Source organism: Triturus cristatus, chromosome 5_1, assembly GCF_964204655.1.
Source record: "Triturus cristatus chromosome 5_1, aTriCri1.1, whole genome shotgun sequence".
Lineage (NCBI taxonomy): Eukaryota > Metazoa > Chordata > Amphibia > Caudata > Salamandridae > Triturus > Triturus cristatus.
This window is the reverse complement of record NC_140587.1, coordinates 419,741,361-419,754,552: the sequence shown is the minus strand read 5'-3', so window position 1 is coordinate 419,754,552 and position 13,192 is coordinate 419,741,361. Positions and strand designations below refer to the sequence as shown.

The window sequence follows — 13,192 nt, the reverse complement described above, 5'->3', positions numbered from 1 at the left end:
CAAAATTAGTGCACAGGTGAGAAGAATCCTGTAACGCTGCTCATATTTTCTTGGTCTTAGGAACATATGCCTAGGCCCTTGGACGCTGGTTACTGAGACCTATGTAGATCATAATATAGAAGAAAAAACCTACAAGTGCGTCCTGTAGCAACAGTTCTTTGAAACAAAACGAGAAACGGTTCTTGCAGACGAAGGCATATTTCGTAAAATAATAAATGCTGTGATTTGCCTTTTATGAAAAAACCTGCTTGCGCTGTAATAACCTATAAGTCTGATTTGCAGCTAAAAGTTACACCGTTTTTAGAGGTAAAATGCGTTTTTTAGCCACTGATCCGATTAAACATTTTACTGCGATTAGTGGAGTTGAAGATTGTATTTTGTGTGTTTAATTTCATTCTATAATCCTACACAGTGCAGCCTCCTTTGCCTATGTGAGTTTATCCTGGAGTGTTTTTCTTTGGCCGAGTAGTGGTGGTGGAATTGTGTTTGGCTCTAACCCTCTTAACAATTGACTCCTGTCATTAGAAGAGCCTGTGGCTCCAGTGGGAGCTGTTTGGATCAATTTCCTTCCCCTTTTCAGTCATCTCTGCACAAACACTTGAAACCCAACCTGCTATTTCATGACATAGGATGTTATGATAGCTTTAGCTGTATCATGTGTACTGGAGTTAAACGCAGTCTGATAATGCTATAATAACACTTTTCCATCTCTTTTTGGATGTGTTTTCTGGAACAGCAGCGAGCAGTTAGCTCAGTGGGACAGCCCCATGCGAGTAAAGCTGTCGGTCTGGAAGCCGTGTCTGAAAACCCTGTTGGTGGAGCTGCTTCCCTGGGCTCTGCTGATCAACCAGTCCAAGTGGGACCTCTGGCTCTTTGAAGGAGAGAGGATTGTTCTCCAGATTCCAGCCGGGAAAACCATGATACCACCTAATTTCCAGGTAAACCTGTACACCACATTCGTACACCATATTGTTCAGATCAATACCCGATTTCCTTCTCAGATGGAAGCCTACCGGTTCAAAACATGTTTGCTGGTAACATCACACTGGGCTTCATTACAAGATGTTCTGTAAATTGAATTGAAATAGGACGGCCGATGTTAATGATTCCAACTAGTATGCAGGCCCCCATGTACCCTCATTTACTGGGCCTCACGAGTGTCCGGAACCGGAATCAGGCATCACGTCATGGAATAACTGGGCCCATTCCTATTTATACTACTCTGCCTCACTCGCAACAGTGTTCACTGTCTGACACAATCATTACTGCATGAACCTAACACTCCAAAAAGCGTCTTCAAGAAATAATAGTATGTTAAATGGAACATGTACACCAATAACCTGCTGTAGAAGTGGTGCTAAATATGTTGCATCTGTATGGTGCTTATAAATGACTGTCTGTTCTAAAAAGGACATTAGCATAAAATCTGCTTCAAAAGTTCACACTTTCTGCCAGGGTATACTTCCCTTACATCCGCATGCTGAGATTGTTTTTTTAGGGCATTATTGTGTGCCTGTGAGACCTCAGTTGAATGATTTCTTATTTGAGGACATCATATATGTGTGTTGGTTGTTGCCCCGCCAGTTTTCGAAATAGCAACAAGATGCTGACACTGGAAAGAGAAAGGTTGGGTCATGTAGCAGATAAAGGGAATAATGAAGTAATAAGCAAGTCATTTTGTTTAGTGCTGTAACACACTAGCAAACAAAAAAGGTAAGATCTTTCAAGACATAGTCCAACAAAACTACAGTTCGGGTAGATAGTCACAATGGAATACATCCTAGGGTGCTGTTGGATTACGGATAGGTTTTGGGAGCACTAAAAGCCACTTCAATACATCTCTGTATTTTGAAAAACAGATGTAGCCTTATTCATTAAAAGGGAGTGAGAGAGCCTAGCAACTTAACAATAGCAGGTCTGATCTAAGTCATTTAAAAATGGACAGATGTACGTACCTCAACTCATCTGCTTCGTGCAAGGCCCAGCAATTATTCGTCTAAACAGTTGGTATTTTTCTTAGGATTTCCCGTTTGCTAAAGACCTCAGATTTGCTTTGTTCATCACAATTTCCTAGTTGACATTTGCCATTGAGTAAATGGTCTCACTCGGAGAGGCATCTTTGGAGACCCATCTCCTTGTTTCTTGAAGCCTGTCTAGGGGAAAGCAGAGTAGTACGTGGCGAGCTAACACAGTGAACTGAGGCAGCGTGCATTTTATAATGTTGCACTCTATGCTTACACAACTCCTTCCGAATATAATGTCATTGTAGCATTGCCCTGAACACTGTGGATCATTCCATTATGTCTGCTGACAAAGATACATTCTCTTTACATTCGTTAGACATTGATCAATGTGTAAAACCACCAGCTGATGTGGAATCCAAATTGTCAGAAATAACGGCCCTCTATGTCCGTGCTCAAGTGAGATCTGGTCTTAGGAGGTATCCCGGCACCATTTACAATTGAAATAACGAAACCCTTTAGTGTTTAGATGGACTCTAACTTATCAAGGGCACAAAAGATCCCCCAGGTGGTGCCTAAGCACTTTCACAATCTGCCTGTCCTCGAGGGTGATACTTGAGTATGCAGACAACAGTGGTGGTATCGCTCTCCGGACAGAACTATGCTAGCAGTGCCTATTTAGGCATTTCACAACAGCAAATTCAAAATGCCATGCCTCAAGCTGCAATGGAAGTGAAACGACGAGACCATGCATTGCCGGCTCATTGATCCCTTCTGGGCTGCCAGTTCCGAGGCATAGTCCATGGAACCACAAGCCACCATGACTCAGAATTCCTCACTCGGATCTTCTGTTTGTTAGTCATCTATATCACTGCAATCATCAGCTGAGGCAACTCTAGGGGTGCCTGGATCTGCGGTGAACCTGACTTTTCCTTCTAGGTTACCCAAACTAGGATTTCTATCCTATAATAAATCCATGTATATTCAGACTTAATCTAAAACCTTTGGCACTCAAAAAACATATCCTGCAACATAAAATGAAAACCGGTTAATGGTGCTGTGCCGAAGCTGCTCATGATTCAGTGCAGAGTCCCTACTATCACTGCCTACTACTTTCTGCTCAAGGTCTGTCACCGTTGAGTTTTTCTAATTGGACAAGACACTGATAATTGTAATCCTAAATAAATGGCCTCTTGCAGCCTTCTCCTCTTGGGCTTTTTTTGCAGCTCAGTCAAGCTTTTGAAAAAGTACACAAATTCACCACTCAGACCTGTTCACCCTGCTCAGGTCATTTGTGCAGATAGCTGTAGGATAAATCATGGTGTAAAACATGTTACTCAACAAATTCCAAACTTTGTTGTTCTAAACCGTTTATGATTTAGTTCCCCGAACCCTGCACAGCTGTCGGTCCCTTGCTGTCCCAAACACAAAACCGTCTTACCAACCAACGCCACATCTCAGTTCAGGTAATTCTGCTACTTAGCGATTATCTGCTGGAATTTCCTCTGCCTCACACAAAGATCAGACTCCTTCCTATCCACTTGCAGACCTCAATGTCCAGCTGTTCCAACCGAAGGGCTTGCAACACCCTTTCTCACAGCAGTTACTCAACATATAGGCAATATATTTTTTTTCACAGCCACGCCTCATCACCTAATTGATGTTACCATTCTATGTATAAATGTCAATACTCTTAGACACGGGCTGTGTATGGAATTTCTGCTCAAAATGCTGAACCAATAACTAAACACAAAGACTAAAGGGAAAATTTTGCAGTAAAGTAACAATTTCTGCCACTGGGGTAGAAGAATTATTTCTGATATTGTTGCTAAATTATGCATTGGATGTATGGCCGTCCGTCAGTTAGGAGTACATCGTTCTTATACTTGTATTTTTCTGATTGACACAACTCAGTGTTTCTCCACCAACATTCCTCTTTCACTTGTTCGGTAGAATGTGTGGAATATGCTGGTGTTCCTCTCTTCTTTGGGGAGGGCTTTCACTTGTATTATTATTAAAATGCCATTGCCTCCATGTCAGTTACTATAAAGTCGTTCAGTTTCACTTCTATTGCCTTATTTATTACATAAATCGTGTATTATTGTTTTTCCTGCGTTCTCTTTTCTTAAATGGATTGTTGACATTGCTCCACAACTGTGAATAGTTGTAGTCAAGCATCCACCCTTTCAAAAAGCCAACTTAACAGGGTCCAATATGCAAAGAAGCTTCAGAATGTGCAACTGTGGGGTTAATCCCAGGCTTAGACCAAATATCCAACATTTTCGGAATTAAGAATTTAAAGATTACTCCTGGGAGGAGGTGAGAGTCACGTTTGTAAATGTATCTATCTAGTGCGTATGTATATTACTGACTAAGTGTAACATATCAGCCTGTTTGCACTTGCTCACTTTTTGGTTTCCTCTCCTTCTGAGAAACACCCTTTCCCTACACTCTCGCCAATTTTGGGATGGTCCCGTCCCTTGTTCCACATTGCAAATGTTTAATTCTGCCCATGACGGAAATACATTTGCATCTCTTCTCAGGGTGGCAAATCATCTGTAAAAGATTTGTGAATACAGACAAAAATGTACGTTTCAGGCTGTTCAGCACATTTTACAGCCGTCCATACCCTGAAAAGGGGCAAAAGCCCTGTTCCTGTGAGATTTACCCTAATTGAAAATGACACCATACTCGTGTCATTTTGTATGTGAATAAATCCACTTGTGAATGTGAATTCATAAATTGCAAACTTGAATTGAAAAGCATGAATGATGCATGTCTATATATCACTTAGATATGCAAATAGCTTTGTGAATCAGACCTCTGAATGATATTCGTACAAAGACAATGTGAACTCATCATCGGCTAGCACTGTCAAAACCCACAATAGCTCTAATGAGAAAAACTGTGTGTTTGAGCATAGTAAAAAAGTTCATATAGCTATGCGACTTGCTTAAACACTTACATCAGATTGCCCACTGGGCATGGAGGTAAACCGCCTCTCCTTGCACTAAAGTATGATTCCTAGACCAAGGTCCACCGCCTCAAGCACATACGTAACTCACTCACACCCCAACAATGACTCTCTCAGCTTCTATGCAGCCCTAGCCATCTGTTTATTGTTTTGGATGCAAATTCTGGGCTGTTAATATGTAAGGTACTGTCCTTGTATTGCGCCATTCATTCCCAATCATCTTCACCACCTTTCTGTCGCCTTTGACGTAATGGACCTTCTTGGTAATATGTAGAGCGCTTCTGGTAGAAATGTCCCATTCAGAAATGATTACAAGCAGATACACGTGTTTCTATTTCAGGAAGCCTTCCAGATTGGGATCTACTGGGCTGACACCAATACCGTGCACAAGTCGGTAGCAGTCAAACTAGTTCATAACGTGACTTCTCCCAAATGGAAGGATGGCGATAATGGAGAAGTTGTAACACTGGATGAAGATGGATTGGTTGACGCAGAAATAAAGCTGGGTGCATTCCCAGGTCACCAGAAGGTCAGGATAACTATCGACGTGTTTAGTGCTGTGTTTGTTTATGTTATTATTGACTTACTTATTTTGTAAGCTTTGTATACCATGTATTAAGCTCAAGAGAGATAGAGAGCGCTTTACGTAGAGCAACAGCATTTTACAGACTTTGAAAACAGTTGTAGGTGATAAGAGCGTATGCTCATATCCACGACATGTGTATAAAGAGGCGCGCAAGCAGGCACTGTAGTGTGCTAGGCAGAATTAGTCTGTGGGTAGAGTACAGATTGGAACCTACACAGGGAGTGAGGCAAGGACAGAATGACCTCAGCTGAAACCAACATCCAGATTGTACAGTATTAAGGAAGCACTGTTCTGGACAACCAGGGGGTTTAGAGGAGTTACAGAATCGGATATTATTCTTACAATATTATACAGCTGGATTGATATAATCAGTATATACAGAGGGTGGGTGCGGCTGTAGTGCACACAACCTGCAGCTGCTCTCATTGCAGATACTCATGTTATGTGTTCGCATTTCACCCCCTCCTGCGCCAGATATGGCTGATGGGACACCATTTCATTTTCACGGGTTACAAATGTCCACAGCCCACCTGAAGTGTGGATGTGTGAGGCCAACATACAGATTCCTGTCTGCATATGAACCCCAAGAGAAGACACTGCAGCTAGACATGTCTGCTGGCTGCACTGCTCTGGGTATCCCAGGAGGCGGGGACAGGCAGGATCAGGAGGGGGGCACGTCGAGGATGACCAGGCTGAAAGCAAGGCAAGAGGCCGCCCTGTGCATACATTGCCAAGGACCGACGCATCTCCAGAAGTTGATGGACGCACTGAACATAAACATGAGAGAGCAGCATGGCGAGTTTCTCTTCTAGCCGCTCAGCGGGTACAACTTAAACTAGAGCTGCTCTTGAAATTACAAGCCATAAGCACATGTATGTAACCGAGAACAGCTGTGCTTGCCTCGCCTGTGTCCTCTGACATTAGGAGGCACTCGGGAGCGCATAACATTACCCAGGATAAGCCAGGAAGAAATGGCCGCTAATCCGGCATTACTTGGAAGCGTTTCGACCTCGAGTAATGGCGGCAGTTTAAGAAACCCAACAGAATATCGATTTCCTCCGTAATGGCATTAACAGTTTCCCTGCAACGAGCACAATCTGCATATAGATCACATATCTTTAAGACAGAAATGTAAAGGTGAAATTGACGCATGGGATGGGGAGCGGCAGCAAGAGTAGCCTCACTTGCACAACTTTTTAGACATATTTAAAGTAGCCGGAAACACCCCATGTATGGATAGACAAACCTTTTTGCAACGGGTTCAAAATGTTTGTATATTGACACCGACTATTGCGTGACAGATGAATTCTGTGAGTCAAAATGGCAAGTAGCAGAGCCAAAAATACATCCTTTGTGTTGCTAAGTATGTTTAGAAAAAAAAATATTATTTTTGTGCTCACATTTCAATACGTAGACTGTTCTTAGGGACGGTGCACATACTGCCACGATGGGGCATATCATACTCAATTTATCAACCGCAGAAGGGTAAACGTCTCTGTGGGCCCTGCCAAGATTTGATGGTGTGATAGACGAGCGTTTAATTAGCTAGGACATCTCACCAATATTCTTCACTATCACAAAGTGAATGCACGCATATGGATTGTCATTGCATGACGGACACAGTGAGACCTAAGGAGTGTGAGCTTCGAAGTCCCTTGTTTCGCTGATTATTTGTGTGGTCATTAACGCTGTGTGTGGGGGCATGTCGAAGTGCTTCATTGCCATGGGTCCAGCTCCAGGGTGTCTGAAGTCCCCTGAACCTCAGATCAAATGTTCATATTACTGGAGACTTCAGACTGACAAGCAAAAGGATTTTTATAGACCGTGTATGGTGTGCATGGAGCTGTACCCTGAAGAGCTCCTGGTGACATACCATTGCTAAATAAAATAAAAATAAAATGCAGCCGAATGGCTGTGCGTTCTTGTGATCCTCAGTGAACAAAACCTATGCTCGCAGAACCTGCTCGCGCCTTGATTCTTGGTCAAAAGTCTTCGAAGAGGGGCTAGAGAGATCTGTATGGTACACAAGTGATTAAAATGAGTTTTTCCTTTCTAATTATATATTGAGGAGTTTTTTAGAGCACTAAGTGTTCACCTTTGACCCCTTCAGAGAGCTGAAAGTCACCTTTAGTAGTTTCAGGTGTGGAGTGGAGCAGGGTGAGAAGGACATAGAGCAAAGGCAATGCAGCCGTATTCGAGGAGCAGGCCGAGGGCGATACATAGGTGTACAGTTGTCAGCTATAGGCCTCCCCAGTTTGGCCATAAAAAGTTTTGTAAACCTGCCAGGCGTAAATTGTGACAACGCTATTCCATTATGTTTTCTATCTAAAATGACTAAAGTCTGGGACTCAACCGCCACCCACAATTACCTCAGGCTCTCTGTGAAAATAAAATATAACGTGTGCTGGACATGTGTTGTGGAATGTGAAGCGGATAGATTCAGTCATCTATGAATGACCATGGATAAATCATAGTTTACCATGCTTTGCCAATGGGCATAAAAAACAGAAATTGACCCCTGTAATCAGACCCTACATGTATGACGATTCTTCCCTTAGGAGCCTAGACACGGTATATACTTTCTGGGCCCATCTGCCCCTTCTTTGAGAAATTTTAGTGCGAGAGAGTCTGGATAGAAGTGCTGAAATCAAAAGCACAACAAACGATAACAACAGCATGATGAAGGCACAGAAGATTGTATGTGATTAGTAGTCGTCGGATTCAGAAATTGAAAGCAGGGTTGAAATTAAGTGGTGAAGGTTGGCTGGTGATGTGAGTGGTAGCTTTTATTCAAGAAGGACATGAGCGACAACTGCAAAAAGATGCCTTGCTTGCATGAGAAAGTCTAGAAATGGATAACACACTTGCTCCACTGTCACTAAAATATGTTTTCCCCTCTTGGTGGCCTGCTGAAGTTGTCTCAGTTCTGCGTCTCATCCATGGTTCGTTACGGCATTCAGATTTTGCAAATTGAAGACAAGACAACTGTCGTCAACAACACCTCATTCCAGATTTATTACAGCCCGCAGCTTTCTGTCCCAAGACACCAAGGTGCAGATGAGGTAAGACTCTTTTTACATTTCTTTTTTGTGTTACACTGCTGCTAGAATCAGCACAAGCCGTTCCTCACCCAAAACAATATGTGGTCTGGTAAATCTGGAAAAAATGTGTAATGTTTGTAGGCTGTGGAAAGTAGAAGGCTTAATCTTTCAATATGGCTTGAATTAAAACCGGAGTCCATGTTAAATGTTGCTCTGATCATTAGCGCTCGGCAGAAATGTAAGGCTGTGCATGCTCCCTACACATTTTGCGATTAGTTGTTCCACGGCTCCATATGTTTGCGACTGTAATGTAAAGTGTAGCAGTTCTGTCCACCGGTAGGCTGCGGAGGCACATCTGCCAGACAGGCTATCATATCTGTCAGCGTGTGCAGGGAAGCCAGACCTGGAATCCTGCCATACGTCTGTACGCGGGTGTCAGGGTTTGATGTCCAGAGGATTCACCCATAAAAGCGGAAGGCAGATTCGATTTCCCAATAAAGGACTTGAATCAAGGCAGCACACGTTTTTCAGGAAGCAATGTGTGGTGTTGGACCGCCACTGTTTCCTGTGTACAACAAGGGACGGATAAAATTGTTTGAATTTGTTCTGCCAAAAGCAAACTTCAGAGACTAACCATCCCCTGACGTCGAAATGTAATCTGTAAAACAAAATGCATTTTGATAATGTTCCAAACGCTTTGGTTTGTGCAGAGGCAGACCAGATTTTAGATTTGCGCCTACTACTTTAATTCCTAATGCACTATTCACTACATTGAGGGTTACTATCTAGGTCACCACAGAACTGCTGTTCAATCTCCCAAACACTTGCATCTGGATGGTGGTAATGGCCTTTTCCATGGTCTTCCAGATTCCTCACCAGCCCCCGCTTCTAGGCTTCCTGCTTGCCAGAGCACGTCACATCCAGGTCTTCAAGAAATTTGATCACATCACCCCGTCCTCATGACACTTCACGGCTCCCTTTGTTGGCGCACACCGTCTTCAAAGCCAGCTGCATCCTTTACAAAGCCATCATGTCCTGCACCCCTGCCTTTCTGGCTGACAAGCTCACCTTCTCTGGTCACTCGTTTCACATCCAAAGACACACTCAGACAGGAGACGAACAAATGTAATAAAAAAGGAAAAACAAGACAACAGTCCTTTTTAGTTCGAGCTACCAGGCAGCACAGCTGCCTGGTTGCAAAAGGCCTATTTTGGGTTTACGAGAGCTTACCTGGACTCATAACTTGCCCATTGCTTGGTTTTATTTTCATTGTAATTTGCTTGCTTGCTATGCGATGGCTGTGTGTTTTGCAGCTTGTCAATCTTGTGTTTATCCCTCCCCTGGAGCATAGCTACTTTACCCTCTATCCGATTGGTTGACCTTTATTCCATCCAATGCTGACTTTTAGCAGACTATTTTGTTCTTTTAGATTAAGCACTCCATATGAGAGCATGTGTTTTGCAACTCTTTCCCTTGTGTTTCCTCACCCCACGCCCTGTATTGTTCTATATTGCTTGTATGCTTCTCTCCCCTCACACTCTCCACATTGCTCTCTCTGGCCTGTGATCTTCTGTCCCCCAACCTGCGTTTATGTTTCTGTCTCTCACCTGTGTTCTTCTCTACCCACCAGCTTTCCTTGTTGCTCTCTCTCGCAAATGTGCTTCTCTCTCCCCACCCCAGCTAAAGTTGCTCTCTCTCTTGCCTGTGTGCTTCTCCTCCCCTGCATTCCACATTTCACTCTCTTGCCGTGGGCTTCGCTTCCAACGCTCATCTTGTTCTCTCTCGCCCATGTGCTTCTCTCTGTTGTTCCACCCCTCATGTGCTTCTCCCCAGGCTCCCTGTAATGCTTCTCACTCCCCAACCCACTCTTCCGTTGAAAGGTCATAGAAGAAAAACAAATGCTTTTGAGATACTTTTTTTTAATTTATCAATCCAGCTCGTACTGGTGAATGAAAAAGAAATAAGGTGCCCACGACATTTTGCAGGGACATGCATGGACTCGCCTACAATATGATGCTGCAGCAGTGTGACTTTTTGTTTTTTTCTTCTTTTTTCTTTAGCCGTGCTACACAGCATTGGTTATGCTGTACAGCATCGCCAAAAAACATAGTTAAAGTCAATAGATAGGAAGGCAAGCCCAATTGGCTTTACCAATGCTTATTCATCTATGCACCCACCAGGATCTGGAACAGCATTCCCGTATTCATCAGAACCGGCCAAACTCTTCTTCTAGTTAGGAAAGAGTTAAATGACACTTTATCAAGATGCACTAAAAGTTGCACGTTGACTATGTCTTTGACACTGTACTGTTCCCCACTGCCTTTGGCGAGGTTCATGATATACAAATCCCACATGCATATTTTCAGTCCTTGCATGCCATTCCCTCGTTACAAGAAATGCATAGCCAGTCATTTAATCGCTTAAACGTTCTACTTATAATATAGTTTATCTTTGATACAAAAACAGAACAGTCTCACCTGTAATGCTAGCATCTACACTTTTCACTTTGTCCTATGGTAGTTGGATCAACCGATGTTTGTATTATTTTCATCCAGAATGCCTTGTCCCGTAGATGCCTAGTGCGAGAGCTAAACTGGAAAGCATTTGGGTTGTGGATATGAGAGAGGGAAAGAAAATAGGAGTACAGTTTTGTGCAGAGTTGCATTGTGAAGTGTTTTATTGGCGCACGCAGTCATTCACAATTGCAGATTTTGTGGTCTGTTGCCTCCGCCTTTCCCCCAGAATGTTTCACGTTTAAAAATATTCCACAGCCTACTCTTACCCTGCACTGATAGTAGCACTGCCTGTAGGACTTCATCTCCTCGAATTTAATCAATGTGAGCGTTGTAAGCTCAGGAGCCCACTGCTGGCGCTGCTGAATGCCAGGTTTGCTGAATACTAAAGCTGTCTTTTCTTGATTCCACCTTATGCCTCTTTTTCAACCACACTACACGCCCTGTATCTATATCTTTTTGGTGGGTTCTTTTTTTTTATCCCTTCCTTCTTCCTTTGTTTTTCTGTCGCTCTCTCCCTTCTCCTTCCTTGCTTTCTCCTATTCACTCTGTCGTTCTGTGTAAAAGTCTGATGATAAAAAATAGGTTCTGGTCCCCAAAAATAAGTGATTTGCCAACCACCTGCACAAATAAGGAATCAAATCTATATCCTTGGAGTGGCTATCGATAGGATCATCTCTGTGAAGCGTATTAGTCTTGGAATGGGGAGCAGTTCTTTGCGGACGTTTTGTCCGTATTGATCTGGGCTTTCCAGTTGATCTAATGGTGCACTGTGATCTCTGGCAGCCATGTCAAAGTGACACGGGGCTGCTAAGACCCATCCAATTCAAGAATGATGGGGAATGATGAAAGTTAATGTATCTAACATTAGTCTTTTTTAGATGGTGGTGCTCTCATATGTAATGTATTTTCCATCACTTTCCCTTGAAGTACGTGCATGTGCCAGGCAGTGCTGTTTTTGGCATCGGCCCAGGTGGGCAGCAGCAAACCATGCAGTCCAGCTCTGTACCTTGCTGGGACTTGTTGTCCGACCCCAACCAGTCGACGTCGGAAGGACCCCCACTACAAAGGCGCATCCTTCTCAGCCTGTGCCCCGACGTGGCCATCGAGCGCGCGGAGTGCTGGAGCCTGCCCGCCATCATCAGACCGGATGTCCCCAGGCAGAGCGTGGCCGTGCCCTTCCGGGACTGCGGGATCAGCGGGCTGTGCAGCAGGTACGTGCGGGCTCGCGAGCAGGCGCCCCCTGCCTTTGCAGCATACTGAGATGGGATTAATAATGCATTATGGAAACAAGTCAAGCGTCGCACATGGGCAGCATATGTCAATACGTGCATCGTGGGGGCGAAAATCCCCTGCTTTGAAATTGGAAACACTTGTGTGAAATATGGCTGAAGGTTATGAGTGATCATGTAAAGCCTGTGATATGTTACTGTTGCCCCGCCGCCCGCTCTACTGCATGCACAGCAGCATAAAGGAAAGGACCCGTATGTCAGTGAGCGGGGATTAACGCACGTGAACTGAAGGAGGCAGAGTTCAGGGTTAAATTAACACTGCTAAAAGGAAGGAGCGCAGCCTGCTGCAGAGGCTTTGATGTCCGCCGGCGAGTCTTTTCTATGCGACCCCCCACAATACCTTTAGTCCTGGAGTGCTGTCGGAGGAGGCCTCGGACCCCACACCTGGCCTTCCAATAAGAGCTCCAAGTTATCTTTCTTCATAAAGTGTGCAGTGCATGGGGCCCAACTCACAAAGTTCGTTGTTGCACAAAACAAACAAACCTGCTCACTGGATCATGATTGGTGCCAATTTACTTTCCCAATGTGCATTCACAAATGCACCCAGGCTGAAAACAAAATTATGTTTACTATCAAAAGTAGGCAGGTGAAACTGCAAGTGTACTGCATAAGGTTCCGTGGTGCTGTTGGGATTGTTAGCAAAAGCCATGAAAGTCGAACAATGCCTCCAAATGTATAAGTATTTCTAAAATAGCACGTTTCTCTTTTTAACCTGGGCCCTTGTAACTTAGGAGGACGCTGCAAAGGGGCACATGCAGCACTACATTTCCCGAGCTCGCAGAAACAAGCAGGCCTATGGGTGTAGTCCCATTCTTGCTTCTTGCA

The 13,192-nt window shown here is 43.9% G+C and overlaps 1 protein-coding gene across 1 annotated transcript in view; it reads left to right on the top strand.

Annotated features, from left to right (window-relative positions):
• VPS13B (vacuolar protein sorting 13 homolog B) overlaps positions 1–13,192 on the top strand; it is a 2,934,705-nt gene that overhangs the window by 2,773,972 nt on the left and 147,541 nt on the right. Inside the window, exons 49-52 of the mRNA XM_085605186.1 lie at positions 737–938; positions 5,276–5,464; positions 8,437–8,583; positions 12,006–12,289. Coding sequence (XP_085461312.1) covers positions 737–938; positions 5,276–5,464; positions 8,437–8,583; positions 12,006–12,289 — 822 coding nt within the window. The remainder of the gene's footprint in view (positions 1–736; positions 939–5,275; positions 5,465–8,436; positions 8,584–12,005; positions 12,290–13,192) is intronic.